Genomic DNA, 18,854 nt, shown 5'->3' with positions numbered 1-18,854 from the left:
GAGCCCAAATTAGCCAAGCAAAGGTGTGTGTGCACACTTACAATCCTAGCACTGGAGAGGCTGAGGGAGGAGGACCGTGACTCTGTAAGCAGCATGAGCTACACAATAAGATCCACCTTCAAAAACTTAGAATGCCAGGTGTGTTGGCTCATGCTTTTAATCCCAACACTTGGGAGGCAGAGGTTGACAAATCTCTGTGAGTTCAAGGCCAGCCTGCACAACAAACTGAGTTCCAGCACAGCCAGGGATCGGTTACACAGAGAAAACCTGTCTGGAAAACTAATAAAAATAAGGTGAGGTGAGGTGAGGTGAATACAGTGAATCGTATGTGGGCCAGGGCATTAGCCACACCAGAGGAACACTTTTCAATGGCTTTGAGGGGCAGCTCTGGAGCAGCCTGAGGACAGACAGCACTGCAAACTGCTATCCTGAGTCACGTGGGCAGATAAAAGAGGCATAAGGTGAAGTTAGAATTCTCTTATCCTGGGTTGGGGATTTAGCTCAGTGGTAGAGCGCTTGCCTAGGAAGCGCAAGGCCCTGGGTTCGGTCCCCAGCTCCGAAAAAAAGAACCAAAAAAAAAAAAAAAAAAAAAAAAGAATTCTCTAATCCTAACTTGAACTCATAATGGTGATCTGGACAGAGTCTCCTGCTATACCCAGGCCTCCAGAGTACGGAGATGTGATCCCACACCTAGCAACAGATCATTTTCAAATGTTCTTTGTCATCCTTGTCCAATGAACAGGCACAGAGATATTAAGCATCCAGAAGCGCTGGTTAATTCCAGTTTCCCCAGAGTCTTATGGAAGCCATCAAGATTTCTTGATCTAAAGCAAATATGCAAAATACACCTGAGTACTTTGCTACAGCTGAGAAAGGGCACCCAAGGTCACATCTAAAGAACAAAGGAAGAGCTGGAGAGATGGCTCGACAATCAAGAGCACTCGCTGCTCTTCCACAGGACCAGAGCTTTGTCCTCAGCGCTCACACTGGGCATCTCACAACAGACTGTAACTGCAGCTTCAAGAAATGCAGTTCCCTCTTCCAATGTCCTTGGACACTTTCATTCATGTATTCACATGCATGCACATACACGAATCACACAAACAAACATATAGACACATGTGCATACACATATATGCATGTATACACAGATGCATGTATGCATATACACATACAAACATACGTATACACACACACACATGCGTACACATACATACACATGTATACACATTTACTCATACTCATATACACACATATGCAAACACACAAACACACAGACATACAAACTTACTTAAAAATAAAAATAAGGCCAGGTAGTGGTCGCACATGCCTTTAGTCCCAGCACTTGAGAGGCAGGGGAATCTCTGTGAGTTCAAAGTCAGCCTAGTCTACAGAGTGAGTTCCAGGACAGTCAGGGTTACACAAAGAAATTCTGTTTCTGAAAATCAAAACAGATAGATAGATAGATAGATAGATAGATAGATAGATAGATAGATAGATAGATATAGATGATAGATAGACAGCCGATAAATAGATATAAGTAAATAAATAATAAAAAATTTAAAAATAAAAATAAATCTTCAAAGAAAAAAAGGATCAACATAAAGAGGGTTTAACTTGACAAAGAAGGGAAATTGTAGCTGCAATAAAAATAAAAACCACATGCATTATTCACAGTAGCCAAGATATAGAATCAGTCTAAGTATCTGTAAATAAAAATATGGGTAAAGAAAATGTGGAATTAAGTCTTTTTTAAAAAGGGAGTCCTGGGGGGGCTGGAAAGGTGTTTCATTGGTTAACAGTACTTGTTGCTCTTGAATGGGACCCAGGTTCAATTCCCAGCATCCACACAATAGCTATCAACCACCTGTGATTCTAGTTCCAGGAGATCCATTGCAGCAGGTGGCAGAGCTGGTCCCGCCCCTCACTGGAGGCAGCATTCAGAAGATCTAGCCCTGGGCCTGGCTCTGGTAGCACAGTAGAGCTGGCCCTGATGACAAAGGTGCCTGTGAGCCAGCCACAAGGGTATGGGAGCAGGAGAGCCGGCCCTGCCTTTTGCCACTAAAGCATTGGGTGAGCCAGGCAGGGCAATGCTGGAGAGCTCACCCTAGAGGTACAAGAGGCTGGCAGGCTGACCTGACAGGCCCAGATCCAAAGCTTTGAGTCGGCTCGCCCCAACATCTACCCCAGCTGTGAACGGCTGAAGCTTATAAAAGGGCCATTCGGTCCTGCAGATCCAAAGCTGCAGGATCTCCATGACACAGCAACAACAGGATGACCTGAGAGGAGTTCTGGTGAGGACCCAGTATCGATGGTACAGCAGAAGCCCAGAGGCTTCGAACCTGACCAGTGACTCATTGCAATGAGCACTTGCAAGTAAAGATGTGTGACAAAAGGGTATACTATGGGGTGCACAGTGACACACTACAGCTTCCACGATGAGATTTTTATATGTTTTAATTTTAATTTTTGTTTTTTTACTTTCTTTTGGAGATGAGGCTGCAGTGGCAGAGGGTGGACATGAAGGGATGGAGAGATGGCTAGGATTGGGGTGCATGATGGGAAGCTCACAAAGAATCAATGAAAAGGTTTTTTCTTTAATGCTATGTGGGAAAAGGAGAAAAATATACACTCTGTGAGTTTGAGGCCAGCCTACTCTACAGAGCAAATTCCAGGACAGCCAGAAATATACAGAGAAAGAAGCCCTGTCTCAAAAAAAGAAGAAAGAGAAAAGAAAAGGAAAGGAACCGAAAGAAAAGGAAGAAAAGAAAAGAAAAGAAAAGAAAAGAAAAGAAAAGAAAAGAAAAGAAAAGACGGACAGGCAGGCATCAAGTACATAGCAGATCACCTCAGGCCCTTCTCAGTATGATGCTCATGGTCTCTCCGAGTTGGAGCTGTGTGTGTCCAAGTTCATTTCTCCTCCCTCCTCTTCCTTTCTGTGTGTGGTATTTACACGTGTATGTGTTCTTATGTGCATGTGGCCGTCATACAATCAACTGTCTCCATTCATTCATTCATTCATTCATTCATTCAGTGACAGTGTCTCCCACTGAACCTCGTAATTGGCTAGCCTACTTGGACAACACATCCCTGGGATTCTCCTGTCTCCCAGTCCCCAGCACTGAAAGTAAAAGCATGTGTCGCCACACCAGCTCTCTACCAACTGAGATGTCAAGGTGCTTGTCACACAAGTAACTCACCAACTCAGCCCTCCCCCAAATCCTCAGCTCCTCCTCTTCAGGGAAGCTTTTTCTTTCATTGTTTTCATTTTTGCTACAGCATCTTTCTATGTAGACCAGGCTAGGCCTCAACTCTTAAGACTCCTGCCTTGGCCGCCCCAGTTATACTCTACGGAGCCCATTGAGTTTCTCGTTAGGCTAAGGAAGCTCTGTCATCACACAGCAGTTTAGGCACCAGAGACGCTTCCAGATGTGGCCTATGACACACGGAGCTTCTGCAACAACAGGAACGGCCACTTCTCTGGAAGGTGTACTCAAAAGTGTGGCTTCTGGTCATACGATACAGGTGTGCTCAATTCCGTAAGATGCTGCAAGGGGACCCCCAGGATGACCATTCAGTCTCACCAACCACATGTAAGGACCAACTCTCCTCACATCCTCAGCGGAGTTTGGTAGAGTTTTTGTTTTAGCCATTTTAGACTTTTAGCAGTCTTTAACTGCATTTCCCTAAAGAGCAACAATGCCACTGGGCCTGTCTGTTCACGGGCTCAGCCACAGTCTGCATGACTTCCTCCCCCAGGTGCTTCATGGGAGCTCAGGATCAAGTGACCCTGAATTCCTGCGTTTCGTTCATTCACCTCAAAAGTTAGACTGTAGGCCTCAAGCTGGCTTAGTGGAGCAGGCCCTTGCACCAAGCCTGATGACTTCAGTGCGAGCCCCAGGACCCAAACAGTGAAAGAGGAGACCAGCTGCCCACGGGCTGTTAAGTGCCACCACACGCATGCATGGACACGCAGGAGTAAATCAACAAATACACTGTAATTTAAAGACGGAAACCATAAATACACTGGATACTTGAAAACACTTTGCTAAAGTATTTTAGCAAGAGCATGTGAATTCTACAGTTTAACGTGAAATACTTCAGGAAAATAACTGGAGCTGGGTCTGAGGGCACATCCCTGAGAGGGAGATGAGGCAGGAGGATCAGGAGTTGTAGGCCAGTTTGGGCTGCAAAGCAAGAACTTACCTGGATCGGGGCGGGGGGGGGCGGGGAGGGGGATACAAAGAAGGAAAGTTTAGGAAGGGGGGTGACAAGAAGGAAATGGATGGATAAAGCTATGTTTTAAGCCAACAAACTCTGCCTGGACAGAAAGCAGAGATGTTAGTTGGGGAGGGAAAAGAAACCACAGAAGGAAGAGAGGGAGGGAGGAAGGGAGGGAGAGAGGGAGGGAGGGAGGGAGGGAGGGAGGGAGGGAGAAGACTGAGCAGGAAGAAAAAAACAGTATGGGGCCGGGAATGTTACAACGGTAAGTGCTTGCCTGATGTATGGAAATCCTTGAGTTCAGTCCCCTGTGTCGCAAAAAAAAAAAAAAAAAAAAAAAAAAAAAAAAAAAAAAACTTCTTATAATAAGCCTGTATACCAATTTCTTATTTTAACTTGAAGACCTTGAGAACAGGGTTCAAAGCAGGGGATCAGCTAGAGCACAGGCAGGAGGAAGGCAGGCCCCGGAGAACAGAATTGGGGCCAGCTGGCAAGTAGAGACCAGGTAGGTTAAAAAAAAAAAGAGCCCGATGATGCCCAAATGTCATTTCTGTACTGAAAGCCTGCATGCATCTCAGCCTCTAACCTGCCCCACGTTATTTTTGATCGGCCTTTATCGCCATCTGCCGGCAGAACTCGGTATCACCACAAGCGAGATGTGCTTAGTGGCTTTTGAAAACTACCGCTCAGGCATTCACAAAATCATCCCAATTTCTGGCAGTGTCCCAGACACATGAGGTTCAGAGGGAGGGTCACACTTTACCTCACAAGGTCCTCAAAGAAAAGCCTCAGACATGGGAGTTCTGTCCAGTCTCCCAATTAGTCCAGCTCACTGACCCCAAAACTCTCCTGCTAAAGATAAAAACCCCTGATGTAGAAAGGAGAAAGAATGGAGAATGAGGAAGTCTGGGGAGAAGATAAGAAGACCTATACGGGGAGAAGGAAGAGAGGGAGGGAAAATGAATGAGGAGAAAAGAAGAAAGACCAGGGCGTGGTAACACATCTGCCCCCCAGCACTTGGAGGCTGAGGCAGGAGGATCATTAGTTCCAAGTCAGCCTGGGCCTGAGAAAAAGAAACAGAGTCATATGGAAACGTGCTATTTGTTTTTTTGTTTTTTTTGTTTTTTTCCAGAGCTGGGGACTGAACCCAGGGCCTTGTGCTTGCTAGGCAAGCACTCTACCACTGAGCTAAATCCCCAACCCCAGAAACGTGCTATTTGTACAAATACTAATCACTAATTCCTTGTTTTGAGATAGGTTTTGTTTTGTTTTGTTTTTGTTTTTGTTTTGTTTTGTTTTTTATGTATCCCTGGCTGTCTTAGAATTCCTCGTGTAGACCAGGCTGGTCTCAAACTCAAGAGATCCACCCGCTCCTTCCTCCAAGTGCTGGGATTAAAGATGTGCAGCACCGTGCCTGGCCCTACACTAATTTTGCCATGGATTGTATAAACACACGGCTCCTGCTCCACCATAAAGATGAATGAGATCACTCATTAGATCCAAAAAAATTAAGTATTGGGGGGGGTGAAATTGGAGAGAGACTCTTGTATGAAATGAAGCTGGGCTCAGAAAGACAGCAACTACAAGTCTCTCTCTCTCTCTCTCTCTCTCTCTCTCTCACACACACACACACACACACACACACACACACACACACACACAGAGCTGGAGAAATGACTCGGAAGTGGGAAAGGGAGGACAAAGGAGGGAAATGGGCACGGACATGACATGCATGTGTGAAATGTCCTGGTGACCCCCTTTGCTCTGTGTGATGCGCACAAATTTAAAAAGAACTAACAGAGACATAACTCCTAGTCATCTAGTGCCTGGGGCACACCTAACCATAATCCTCCTTCTGCAGAACTCTCCACTCTAGGACTGTGTGACACGCACGTGTCCCAGCATTTGTGCAGGAGGGAAGAGGCTCTCGGGGGGGTCCCCTTATCACCCTCTGCTTTGTTCCTTGGAGGCAGAGTCTCTCCCTGAATCTGGAGCCCCAAGCCTTTCAGCCCAGTGATTCTCCCATCTCCACTCCCAACAGCACCAGGGCTATAGCTGTGTACAGGCTTCACCCAGCTTGTCGTTCGAATGCTGGGATCTGAATTCAGGTCTTCCTGAGCAGAAAGCACTCTTTTTTTTTTTTTTTTCCAAAGCTGAGGACCGATCCCAGGGCCTTGAGCTTGGCAAGCGCTCTGCCACTGAGCTGAATCCCCAACCCCCAGAAAGCACTCTTAACCACTGACTCAAGACTCCCAACTCTCTGCCTTCCTAAACACCCTGGAGATGCCAGGTTTGCCTCTCCCTAAAGACCACACTGAGTGCTGGTTCTCTACATGCCTTTCCTCACTTCTGCCTACCCAGTAAAGAAAGGTAGATGGACCCAGGATGGACCCAGGACAAATAATAGGATAGGATCGTTTTACCCTAGTGGTTCTGTGATAATCAATGCTAATTGCCAACTTGGCGGGATATAAAAGCACCCAAGAAACAAGCCCCTGGGCGAGCTTGTATGGGATAATCTCAACTAGACTGAGGTGAGAAGACCCACCCTAAAGGTGGGTGGCACCATTTCCTGGGCCAAGATCTTGGACTCACAGAAAATAGGCGGTAAGCTGCGCCATTCTGTTTCCCAGCTGTGGACTGATGTGGCCAGATGCCTAAGCTCCCGCCCCTGCCACCCCTGCAGTGGTAAGCTGTACCCTGCAACCGTGAGCACGGATAAACACTGCCTCCCTAAGGCAGCTTCTGACAGGGTGCCCAACCACAGCAGACGGAAAAGTGACCGATGGCTCAGAGAAGGTGACTTGGAAGCTTAATGATTGGATTGCCTGACCTCAGGAGCTTTGCAGGAATTCCGTGGGACAAAAGACACCACACAGCTGGGAACAGCAATAAACTTTCCCCCAAAGGGGAAGGTGTACATACCCTGCCCATCGATAAAGTCAGTGGTGAACAAGGGGCAGGGTCACAAACACACGTGTGAGAAACATCGTCCAGTGCTATAGCCCGGGACCGTCCCCGCAGAGTACCGCCCACCCCACTCTGGACTCCTGAGCCAAGGGTTTCTGCCAGTGTTCCTGGACCCCTTTTTCTGTACCCAGCAGTAGTGAACAGAGGAGGAACTCTACTACAGTGACCAAGACCATGAAAATGCCATCGTACGCCTGTACCTGTGACTAGCTTTGTTAGCATTCAGTTTCTATCGCCAGCACGGGACACTCCCCAAGGCCACAGGGGTCATCTTCACCCTAATATTGGGCTTCATTGAGTCCACTAAACAGGGGTGCTGCTACTCTACTAGTAAGTCTGTACATCTCCCACAAGCTTGAACGCAGTGCCGAGAGTCCCCCAAGGGGAAGGTCACCTGAATGCTCATCGGACATGTTTGTGTCCGTGCTCCTCTCTCACTGGCCAGGCTGTGTACCACAGACTATGCAGAAAACCAACCCCTTCCCCATGTCCCTCATATACTAATGACATGGAGCAAGGACCTGCCCACACTCAACACCCGTGGGGACATCACCTGCTTTACAGCCATCAGATTTCACCAAAGATAACATCACTCCTGCAAAGCTGGGTGAGACCACAGCTTTTGGGACCCTCAGAGAGACCTTGACCCTCCAGACCCTCATGCAAGCTGTCGTAGGGTTTCTATTGCTGCGGTGAAACCCCATGACTAAGAAGCGAGCTGGGGAGGAAAGGGTTCATTCAGCTTACACTTCCACATTGCTGTTCATCACCAAAGGAAGTCAGGACAGGAACTCGCACAGGGCAGGAACCTGGAGGCAGGAGCTGGTACAGAAGTCATAGAGAGGTGCTGCTTTCTGGCTTGCTTCCCCTGGCTTGCTCAACCTGCCTTCTTATAGAACCCAAGACTACCAGCTCAGGGATAGCACCACTCACAATGGGCTGGGCCCTCCCCCACTGATCAGTAATTGAGAAAATGCCTTACAGTTGGATCTCGTGGAGGCATTTCCTTAACAGAGGCTCTTTTCTCTGGGAGAACTCTAGCTTGTGTCAAGTTGACACACAAAACCAGCCGGTACACAAGCCCTCTTCTCTCATAGGATCCTCTGCCTGGTGTGCTTTCTTCCTAGGGACACTCAAGGACAACTGTAGCTATTAGATTACTTGGGGGGGGTGAGTATGAGGTCATGTAGATTTGCCTCCCTTACAATGACCAACAGATACACTCAGTCAAAACAACCAGTGTGTGGGTGCAACTGTCCTACAGCCCCAGTGCCTCATATGGAGACACACTGGTGGGCCAGAACACTGCATATTTATTTAAATGATGACTAACCTGCAGTTAGTCAGTGGCTAGGTGCCCAGTGTCCACCAAAGGTGCTTCCTCTTAGACCAGCACCCAGCTCACACAACTGTAAAGTAGTGTCCACATTAAAGTCCCATTGACACAAAGAGAGCAAGCCAGAGAGCCTGATTCCCTTTGGAGGACTTTACCTATTCGGGACCTGGGGTCAGTACAGTAGTAGATGACCTTTTCAGGAGGAGTTTGATCCCCAGCCCTTCCTCTCCACCACAAAAAGGCTGTGTGGCTCGTATGCTTGCTTGCTTGCTGCATGTATGTGGCACCTAAGTCCCACCCCAAGTACTAGGCAAAGCAAAGCAGTGCTGTCCTGTCTGCCCGGGACGCATGGAAGTAATGCATCCAGCAGATGGGCCCCGCTTGACAAGCCGGTGTCTACAGGCTTCATCTGGGACCAATTCCAGTCTCTGCAGGGAGGGGAGTGTGGGCTGCTGCAGAGCAAAAAGAAGGAAATGGTGTCTCAGAGGACAAGAATTCCTTGGTAAGACAGAGCACCTCTTCTGAGGTCACCAGGAGGCCTGTGAGCAACAGACCACTGTCAGCCTAAGATGCTCACACTCTATTCCTGGGGTCTTTACGTTTTGTGGAAAAAAAAAAAAAGAACTGTAGCTACAGATGACATTGTTTGCTAGTCAGCTGTCTTCAAGACAAGGAAATTATTTGGAACTGTCTGGGGACCCAGTGTCATCGTGAGTTGGCCTTAAAGATGGCAGATAAGACATCGAGATGGCTCAGCAGTTAAAGGAGCCACCCACAACCACCTGTTAGATCCCCAGGCCTCTCAGGGCAAGAGGAGAGGACACCTGCAAGTTATCCTCGGACCTCTGCACACACTGAGTGGCTGTGCACACATGCTTGTGCACACACAGATACAAAGACACATACACACACCCCTAAGTGACCTCAAAAATTATCTAAGTTATTATACTTAGAGAACTCACAAAGAAGGTCAGGACCTGATAATGGGAACTGAGAGAGAGAGAGAGAGAGAGAGAGAGAGAGAGAGAGAGAGAGAGAGAGGAAGGAAGGAAGGAAGGAAGGAAGGAAGGAAGAAAAGAGGAAAGAAAGCTTTGTATATAGAGACACTGCTTGAGGAGAATTGTGGCCATGTTTATGGAAAACATCAAGCAATGAACTTGAGTGTCAGCTGTGCAGATTTTTTTAAATATTTCTTTTTAAGATTTATTTGTTTATTATGTATAAGTACACCATCCGTAGCTGTCTTCAGACACACCAGAAGAGGGCATCGGATCCCATTACAGATGGTTGTGAGCCACCATGTGGTTGCTGGGATTTGAACTCAGGACCTCTGGAAGAGCAGTCAGTGCTCTTAACCACTGAGCCATCTCTCCAGCCCCAGCTGTGTAGATTTCAAAGAAATGTGTTGAAGGTGAAGGCTGATTTTTTTCCTCCCATTGTTAGAAAGAGCAGGCAAAAAGACGAGGGAAGAACTCCAACCCAAAAAGGACCCAAGACTCCATTCTGGAAGCAGCTTCTCTGTCTTAAGTTGGGTCAAACTGATGAAACAGAACTATAACTTACATAAAGACATTTACTTCTTGACATCTAGGCTGGGAAGGGCAAAATAAAGGTGCCTGCAGGTAGTGTCTCTGAGGGGATCCCTCTACATGCATCCTCCCGAGGACTGGACAAGCCCTGTGTCTACCATGGCAGGACAACAAAAGGTGGCGAGTAAGCTCATTCTAGCAGACCTTCAAGGGTACTCACCCCAAAAGGCCACACCTCCTAGCTTTTTGCATTGAGGGATTAAGGTCTGACATGGACTTTGGAGTCAGAATCATTCAAACCACAGCACCACCTCAATGGTAAAGGAGCTAACATTAGGAACCCTGTCCAAATTAGCTGAGCTCCTGGCTAGCTGTGGCCAAGGCTTCCTCTGCCAGGCTGGCCTGATGACTTCAGGAAAAACAAACTTTTACTTCTTCACCTTTCATTTCTTCATCTACAAAATGGAAGTCACAGCAATGCCTGCCTCTTAGCGGTGCTCTCCTGAGGACTCCGTGCACTCATCTAGGTAAAGCAGAGTGATTTCTATTTAAAAGATTTTACAGTGTGTCCAACACTGTCAATTTGAAAAGCCAAATAATTCTGGAGAATGCCTATTGGCTTATGTTAGACCACGTGCTCTACTCTTCCCACCACCCTGAGGTGGAACATGTGACTAAATCAGTCAGCTCTCTACCCCAGAGTGACTCAAGATGGATGCAGGTAATATAAGCAGACCATGCTCTGGTTAGGAGTGTGGGACACTCTCTTCCCAGTGGGATACATACAAAGAAGCCCCAGCCCCTGGAAGATGCTAATGCTGGCACATAGGGGAACCACAGAAGTGCTGACCCTTGGAGAACACAACAGGGAAACAGAAAAGAGGTCCCAGTGGTATTCTTTGATTTCTGAAGGAAGCTTCCTTGTGGACTTGCCTGAGCCCCACAGTCTTACTGCTAATTTAAGGTAATTACGCTGTTTTATCCGAAGCCAAGTCCTTTGAAGCACAAAATGGATCTGCGAGTGGCCAGAAGCAGGTAGGTCCCGGGGAGGTCAGGTCTGGGTGAAGTGTAGAGTGTCAGAATTGATTATCAAATACCTTCTGCCCTTCAATACATCTCAGCTCCTTCCTCGGTCAGCTGCTATGCTGGCCAGGCAGCTCCAGCCACCCAGGACCTCCAGACAGAACAGTCTTGTAGAGTCGTTCCAAGTTGAGCCAAGAAGTCTGGGGTGTTGACACTTGTGCCTTCACCTGGAGGCAGAGGTGGCTTACTTTGGGGGATGGCTCTTAATAGATGAGGGACTGCAGTCTAGTGCTGTAAATAGCTGTGCATGCAGCCTGAGTTCAGGCCATATCCCTACGCATTTGGAGGAGCGAGGCCAGAAGAGAGATAGCCATCAGCCTCAGAGACCCAAAAAGCTCTCAGGTGAATGAATCTCGACGAGTCTCTCCTCTGCTTTGGCACTGGCCTTAACTGTTCTAGGCTCCCAACTGCAAGGGAAGCTGAGCTCCCATTGGACCAGGAGGAAGCCATGGAGACGAGGAGAGGCAGCACTCCAGCCAGCACTTCCCCCAGATGCCATCAGCACAGCAGCCCAAACCCTGGTCCTAAGACAAAGGCCACTGCCATGACATATCCAGGAAAGCCTAGGTGGGGACCCACACACCAGCCCCAAGCAAACACAAACACAACTTTATTGGCACCAAGGAACAAGCAGGCTGGACTGGGGATTCCTGCTCAGTCCAAGCGGCAAGGGAGATGGGTAGAGGAGGGCTGTGGATCAGATTTATAATAGAGACGCCATCTTGTAAGTCAATAGCCAAAACCCCTGGTGCTGGGAAGAGAGGAGGGAGGAGAGGAGGCAGCACTGCTATCTAGAAAGGGAACAGCTCCTGCGTAGGGATGTTGAGCTCAACAGCCATGTCTGGGGTGCACCTGGCAGGAAGAAGGAAAGGAGACTGTGAGGGGCCAACCAGGGACACCAGGGTTAGGGACAGAGGGGACACACCTCCAGTTTCACTATGATACTGGTGTTTACTGGGGAGGCATCATCCTAAAACACAACCTGCAGCCACCTGGGCAAGCACACACATGCCTACACATGCACGTACTCACACATATACACACAAACACAAGCACATATACACACATATATGAATACAGACACGCATACACACACAAACACAAACACACATATACACATACACACACACATATATATACACACACACACATACACACATACGTGCACACATATACACATACAGAGACAGACACACACATAACACACACAGGTCAAAATGGGAAGGAAGTTAATTTGACAGAATTAATGAGGACCCCAAGACCAGCGGGGAGCAGGAATTCATGCCAATGTCATGTCCCCAGGGAGTCCTCCTTGACTGCCCCGGACCCACTGCCCTGGAACAAGCTCTTCTAGGCTCACAGGCCTCTCAGCAGCTCCATGCTCAGAACCCAGAATCTCCTAGTATCCTGTCCTCCTCTTGGCTCCATGGTGGCAGAGCCAAGGGTTCCTCTCATTCATGGGCTCCCTGATATTTCATAAACTCAACAGCATTACTCAAAAGAAAAAAGCAGAGGAAGGAAGAAGGGGGATGGGAAAGGGTGCCATGGATACAGGCAACCAGCAAGAACAACTAGGCACGTGCTGCCTAGGACTATCCTCTAAGCCACGCTGCCACCATCTTCTGTTGGGCTGAGCCTGCCTGCAAAACATCTTCACACCCCTGATGATTTAACCACTGACATTCCCTCAGAGAACAAGGGAGATGGCAGGGTCACGGGGCCCTCAGCTGAGCATCTTACCACTCCTCCCAACCAGTTACATATGGCTCCAAGGTCTTAGGGAGAGGCCGGACTTTATACACTGAGAAGACCAGAGTAAGAAGGCTCCATCGACACACCCATGGCAAGCTATCACCCATTCTGCATGCAGGTTTTCCAGTGTGGCTACTCTGGGTTCACACATAATCCTGTCAGTGATTCTTCATCCAGTCTCTGGGAGGATGCCCAATAAACTCATTAGTTTCCCTGGAGGAACTTTGATGGAATCAAATGTTAGCTTGTCATTACACCCTTAGGGGTAGATGTTGCTTGACATCCCCTCCCTCCTGGAAGGAAATTTTCTAAACACATGGTAATCCTAGCATTCAGGAGGCCTAAGTAGGAGGATCAATAATTGAAACTAGCCTGAGCTACAAATTGAGACTCCTTCTCAAAGCACAAAATGGGGATAGGACACAAAGAAGGCCTGGGAGGCAGGGAGACGAATGGGAAAAACTTATAATCTGCAGTGCTGGGCTCTGCCACCACACAGGTCTGGTGGCATCGTGAAGAGGCCTGGCCTGTTCCCACACTACCATCTGGCCCTACCATAGAGCCTAATCCTGGGGAAAGCAGGCCAGGGGTTAATTTTGGAAGGAAAGACCTTCTCCCCTTGGGGCAGAGAAATCTGCCAGGCAGAAAAGATGCCCTTTCCACTCTTGCCCCTGTGCCTTCCTGGAACCAACCACCTGGTTCAGCCACACCAGAAATGGGAAGGGAAAACTACACCTAGGCTAGCACCTCCAGGCCTCCCTGATGCGTGCCTTGGCTCTTGCCACCTCCCCAAATTGGCATCCCTAGGAACCAGTCTGTTCAGCCCAGCATGGCAGCCAAAACTACATACTTGGGTCTCTGCAGCAGGACGTCCTTAAAAACGGCCTCTCGAGGGTTCCAGATTTCTGCATACATTTGCTCCACCTCTGAGATTAACATGGGAATCTCTTCTTTCAGCTGCTTGATAAGCTAAGGAGGAGAGAGACACAGAAAGGAAGCATGAAGTCCAAACCTGCAGAAGACAGGACACCACCATGGAAGGAGGGTGTCTGGGGAGATGGGATGGGCCCTGTCACTAAGATGCACTTGATGCCAGAGTTAACCTCCTGAATAGGGAGAGAAATGGGCCTCTCAAGAGAGGGGAGAGAACAGTGAAGACTGGAGGCCAGTCACAAGGGGGCAGGACATGGTAAGAGAAACAAGGTGATGCTGGAGCTGAAAACTGATGGCGCCAAGACAATGCCACTCACTCGACAAAGGGTGGGCCCTCGTCCCCTAACTCTGATTGTGGGCCAAGGGGTGGAGTGTAGCATGTAATATTGTCTACAATGCTTCGAGTTCCAGGCGAGCTGCATGCACGCACCCACCCAGGGGCCATTTCAGACCCACAGGACACACACACATTAGCTCATTTTTAAACTGCCTTATGTTCCGTGGCTGGGCTCCTCTAAGCCTCCCGTGGCTAGCATGCCCTTCCCTTTGCTCCTTGCTCAACAATCTAAATCTTCCCTCTACCTAGTTGCCCGGTCACCTTCTCCTTGCTTAGTACCCTAAATCTGCCCTCAGCTTAGTTGTGCTTCTAATCTCCCACCTGCTACCCTAGGCCCAACCAGGGAAGTGTCCAGTGGCCACTCCACCCGAGATCTCACATGGCTAACGGCTCTCTTTCCCGCCGAAGCATGGTGAATCTCCTCTCCTCCCTCTCCTCATCTCACCTGCGGGAACCTGGAAGTCCCACCTCTTCTGCCCTGCCATTGGCCACAGGCATCTTTATTGATCAGTCAAAAACCAACTGGGGGTCAGGATCCTCATCGTTTACGTGTATATTCTGGATTAGATCAAAACATTAAGACCACTCCCTACAGTGCAGGGCAGTGGTTAGCGCTGCGGATGATGCTAACGGATCGTGGCCACGAGGGAGGGTGGAACCAACACACATCCCCTTGGAGGTGAATGATGAGTGACAGCAATGGTACAATCAAGGAAGCAGGCCAGTGCTGGAGTAGGCCCCTTCTAAGGACCAAGGCAGCACAAGGCAAGGCCCACCTGCAGCTCCCTCCCAGAGGCCACCTTCCTGCTGTCCTCACCTCTTCAAACCAGAGCACGCACCTCTGCAGGCGCCGGCTGTCCCGGGTCTTCAGCAGAAGTCTGTTCTCATGGGGTTCCTGGGTTTTCTATGGAAGAGAGAGAAGTCTGTTTCTGGGTACCCTAGGCAGGGTACATAGGAGACTGACAGGACACCAGAAGCAGAGGACAGAGAAGCTAGGAGGGCCAGGCCAGCACTCACCACCACCAGAGACTTCAGGATTCTCCTCTTCTTCTCTTGAATTATGTTGGAAAAAAATGCCAGGACTTTTTCACGCATCTCCCTAAGGTTGTCCAGCTCGTCCTGGGGCAGGAGGGGGTGGTCAGCAGAAAGGACTTGGCCACTACTTCCCCATGCCAGGGAGTCCAGGTATTAGGCCAGGGGTTCCCTTACCTGCTGGCTGTCCTTTGCCTGCTGCACCAGGCGCACATGGTTGGCAATCTGAACCAACCTGATGGGATACTCGTGGTCCATGTAGGTGCTAAGTAAATTCACCTCCTCATTGGCCTTCCGGATTTCAGAGTTCAGCTGTTCCACCTCCCACTGAAGTGCTGGGGAGGAACAGCATGGGGGAGAGGCAGTTAAAAGGGCAGGTGTCTGGGACTTCCTTCAGAGGACCTTTCCAGAAGACCCCGAAAACCTAGCTGCCCCTGACCGCTGGACTGGAATCTGGGCTGAGGTGTGCCCACACAAGTAAAGAGGTGGTAAAAACTGAAGCTGCTAGTGTCTGAGGCCTCAGAAAAGAGAAACAAAAAGGTGTAAGATCCCTGGACCAGTCCAGCTCTGCTGACTGCTAAGTGGTCCTCACCAAGAGTTCCCTAACCAGCTCTTAGCATCTTCAGACACATGCTCCTGAGGAAGCAAGACCAGACTCAACAATGGAGCCCTTGGCAGGATTAAGACAAAATCTAGCAGACATGATGGTTCATACCTATAATCCCAGCTCCAAAGAGACTAAGGTGGGAAGACTGCTGAGAATTCAAGGTAAGCCTGGGCTACAAAGTGAGTTGCAAGCCAGCCTGAGCTACAGAGTGAGACTTGCCTCAAAATACAAATGAATAAAAGATAATGTCTAGTCTTCCTTCCCCCATGGAGTGTATCTCCAGTGTCTTAGACTTCCTGACACAAGCACATACACACACACACACACACACACACACACACACACACACACACACACACACACCCCCTCAGTATCTATCCTGCTCAGGGAAGGGGAAAAAAATACACTCTAGAGCAATGGAAGCCAGAAGGCCTGGGTCCCAGCCACTCCTTCCAGACAGACCCTGATAGGAAGTCAGGCTAGGCCTAGATTCCAACTTCTAACCACAAAACCTACAGCAGGTACCTCCTCTCACTCAGCCTCAGACACCTTGTTAGCAGAGTGTGAGAAAAGTCCCTGCATCCCAGGAGGTCACCGTGAGTGTGCAGTCACAGCAGGTGAACACACAGGCAAACACTGAGTGCTCTTCGGATTTTGTTAGCTACTCACTTTAAAGCTCAACATCGTGCTCTCCCTAGAAGGCAGCACAGGGGCTGAGTAGCATCAGACAGGTGGTACAAAGAGCTGCCCTCCCCAAGAAGCTCACAGATGAGGCCCAGGAGGTCACCCCTTACTGTTTGTCTTGCTCTCCTCCTTCTCTTTCCACTCCTGGAACTCAGACCTCAGCTCTTGCACCCTCTTCTTGTTTGAGTACTCCAAGATGTCGATGATATTCTACAGGAGGGGTAAGGTCAGTTCACCCCCAGCCTCTGCTGGCTCTCCAGCTCACAGTGGGCTGCAGCCACAAGAGCACTTCCACAACCCCACTCCCAGCTCCAGCAACCTGAGGAGTGCTATCGCTCCCATTCTAACCTCCAACAGACCCTTACCAGGGCTGAAAAGGCCCCTTTACTATGGTGGCCTAGGGCAAGCTTACTTTTCCATCTCCCTCACTCACATCTTGCTGTCCAGTCTTCCATGGCAACTATAGCTCCTTGTGCCTCCTTTACTCCCTCTCACCCCATGTCTGGGACATCTGTTCCCACTGCCTGGAGTCCCCATCCATCCTCCCTCTCCCAGTTCGCGCCTCTGCAGACTTCGGCTCAAGCATGGCTTTCCCCAGGAAAGCCTTCCTGATACTGTGCAGAGGTCCCCTTTGGGATCCCCAAATCTCCTCACCTCTAGTGCAGCACATGTCCAATGCTAACTGCAACTTACCATGACCCCACTAGAGGGAAGGCTGTACGTAGATAAGGTGTCACATAATGGCTCTTCCCAAGGGCCCAGAGGTGTACCCAGGATAGTCTAATCCCCAGGACCCATAGTACAAAGCTGGGAGTGATGTTGTGGGTTTACAATTCTAGTACTGGTAGTGTAGAGACAGGCAGATCCCTGAGGCACACTAGCCAGCCAACATAGCCTAACACACAAGCCTCAGGTTCCGGGGAGAGATGCTGTCTCAATAAAGAACAGGACACATGTCCTGACGAACACCACCACCTAATAGCTTCCACATGTAAGGGTGAGTGTGTGCATGTGCATGTGCGTATGTGTGTGTACAAGAAGTTTCCATGGGTTGAAGAACTGTGTGGCTTTGGTCTCTGTTAAAATCGGGCTGTGTCCCTCAAGCTTCTTAGGTGTAACTGCTTCTTGAGCTAGGGACCTTCTTTAGGGAAGCAAATAAGAGTGATTGAGGTCACAGGACAGGACCTCAGCCTCTCAAGAGGACCAACGTGACCCCACAAGACGGCAGCACTCTCTCCATGCACACAAAGAGAAGGCATATAAGGACATGGTAAGAAGATGGCCATCTTCAAAACAGGAGAGAACTTCATAATAGGCTCTAGACAGTACTCCAGTTACTCCCACCGCAAGGTAGCAGTGGATTCAATTGACTGTGCTTCCTAAAAACAGTGATACCAGGGCAAGAAAGGCATAGGTCCTGGGGAAAGACTGCCTGGGTTCAAATCCTGCCTCTGGTTCTTGCTCTCTAGGGAACCTGGAACAAGTTCCTTAGCCTTCCTCTTTCCATTTCTTCATCTGTAAAATGAGGGTAAAAAGAGTGCCGGCCCTGGGGTTGGGGATTTAGCTCAGTGGTAGAGCGCTTGCTTAGCAAGCGCAAGGCCCTGGGTTCAGTCCCCAGCTCCGGAAAAAAGAAAAAAGAAAAAAAAAACTTAAAAAAAAAAAAGAGTGCCGGCCCTGACAGGTTGTTGTGAGATAGACATACATACATACATATATACACAGAAACACACACACATACATACATATATGTGTGTATATATGTGATTGTACAAAACCATTTGGTGTCTCACTATGGACACCTGGCAGGCAGTGGAGGTGGTAGTGACAGCATCAAATACTTTCTACTGCACAAGGGTCAGGTATGACGGCTACGCCTTCCCTTTTGAGGTGAGTGTTACTGTGATCCACTCCACCGAGCTCCAATACACAGGTGACTGGTGAAATGAGGCACTGCATTCTCTCACAGGCAGCGGGGAGCGCAGAGGTTGAAAGGAGCCAGCAGAGGGCGCGCCTGCGCGGGAAGGAGGCGGCAGACAACTCACCCCGAGGATGTTCTGCTGCTGCAGCATTTCACGCACGCTCAAGGCCGTGCTGTCCTCAGTTTCCAAGATGGTCTTGATCAGCTCCTGGTTGAGCTTGCTGAGGTAGCCTTCATGGCTGTAGAGCTCCTGGAGCGAGGTCCGCTGGTTTCGAAGCATTGACTGCGGATACGGGGCAGGGGCAGGGAGGAAAGTCATCCAAACCTGCTGGCCACTAAAGATTTTCCCGGACCCCTGACATCCCATAGTAAATGCTGCCTAGTTGGGCGGCCTTTGACTCACTGAGCTTCCACACATCCCCACCATCCCCGCACCATCATCCTATCTCTGA

General features: G+C 49.2%; 1 protein-coding gene across 8 annotated transcripts in view; it reads right to left on the bottom strand.

Moving 5' to 3' along the window:
- Window positions 1-11,726: 11,726 nt before the first annotated feature.
- Window positions 11,727-18,854, bottom strand: part of C3h20orf96 (similar to human chromosome 20 open reading frame 96) — a 30,632-nt gene continuing 23,504 nt past the window's right edge. For 4 of the 8 annotated variants that reach the window (XM_008762378.4, XM_006235249.5, XM_006235247.5 and 1 more), the window contains 7 exons: window positions 18,527-18,685; window positions 16,595-16,694; window positions 15,371-15,528; window positions 15,179-15,280; window positions 14,979-15,065; window positions 13,742-13,860; window positions 11,734-11,991 (listed from right to left, as the gene is read on the bottom strand). In XM_008762378.4, the coding sequence (XP_008760600.1) occupies window positions 11,931-11,991; window positions 13,742-13,860; window positions 14,979-15,065; window positions 15,179-15,280; window positions 15,371-15,528; window positions 16,595-16,694; window positions 18,527-18,685 (786 nt within the window). In that variant the 3' untranslated portion in view covers window positions 11,734-11,930. Of the gene's footprint in view, window positions 11,992-13,741; window positions 13,861-14,978; window positions 15,066-15,178; window positions 15,281-15,370; window positions 15,529-16,594; window positions 16,695-18,526; window positions 18,689-18,854 lie in introns of those variants that run through there. The other 4 variants (NR_172649.1, NM_001395620.1, XM_039105728.2 and 1 more) reach the window with 4 other exon arrangements.

This window comes from Rattus norvegicus, chromosome 3 (assembly GCF_036323735.1).
Source record: "Rattus norvegicus strain BN/NHsdMcwi chromosome 3, GRCr8, whole genome shotgun sequence".
NCBI classification, from domain to species: domain Eukaryota; kingdom Metazoa; phylum Chordata; class Mammalia; order Rodentia; family Muridae; genus Rattus; species Rattus norvegicus.
This window is presented reverse-complemented; position numbering and strand designations above follow the sequence as displayed.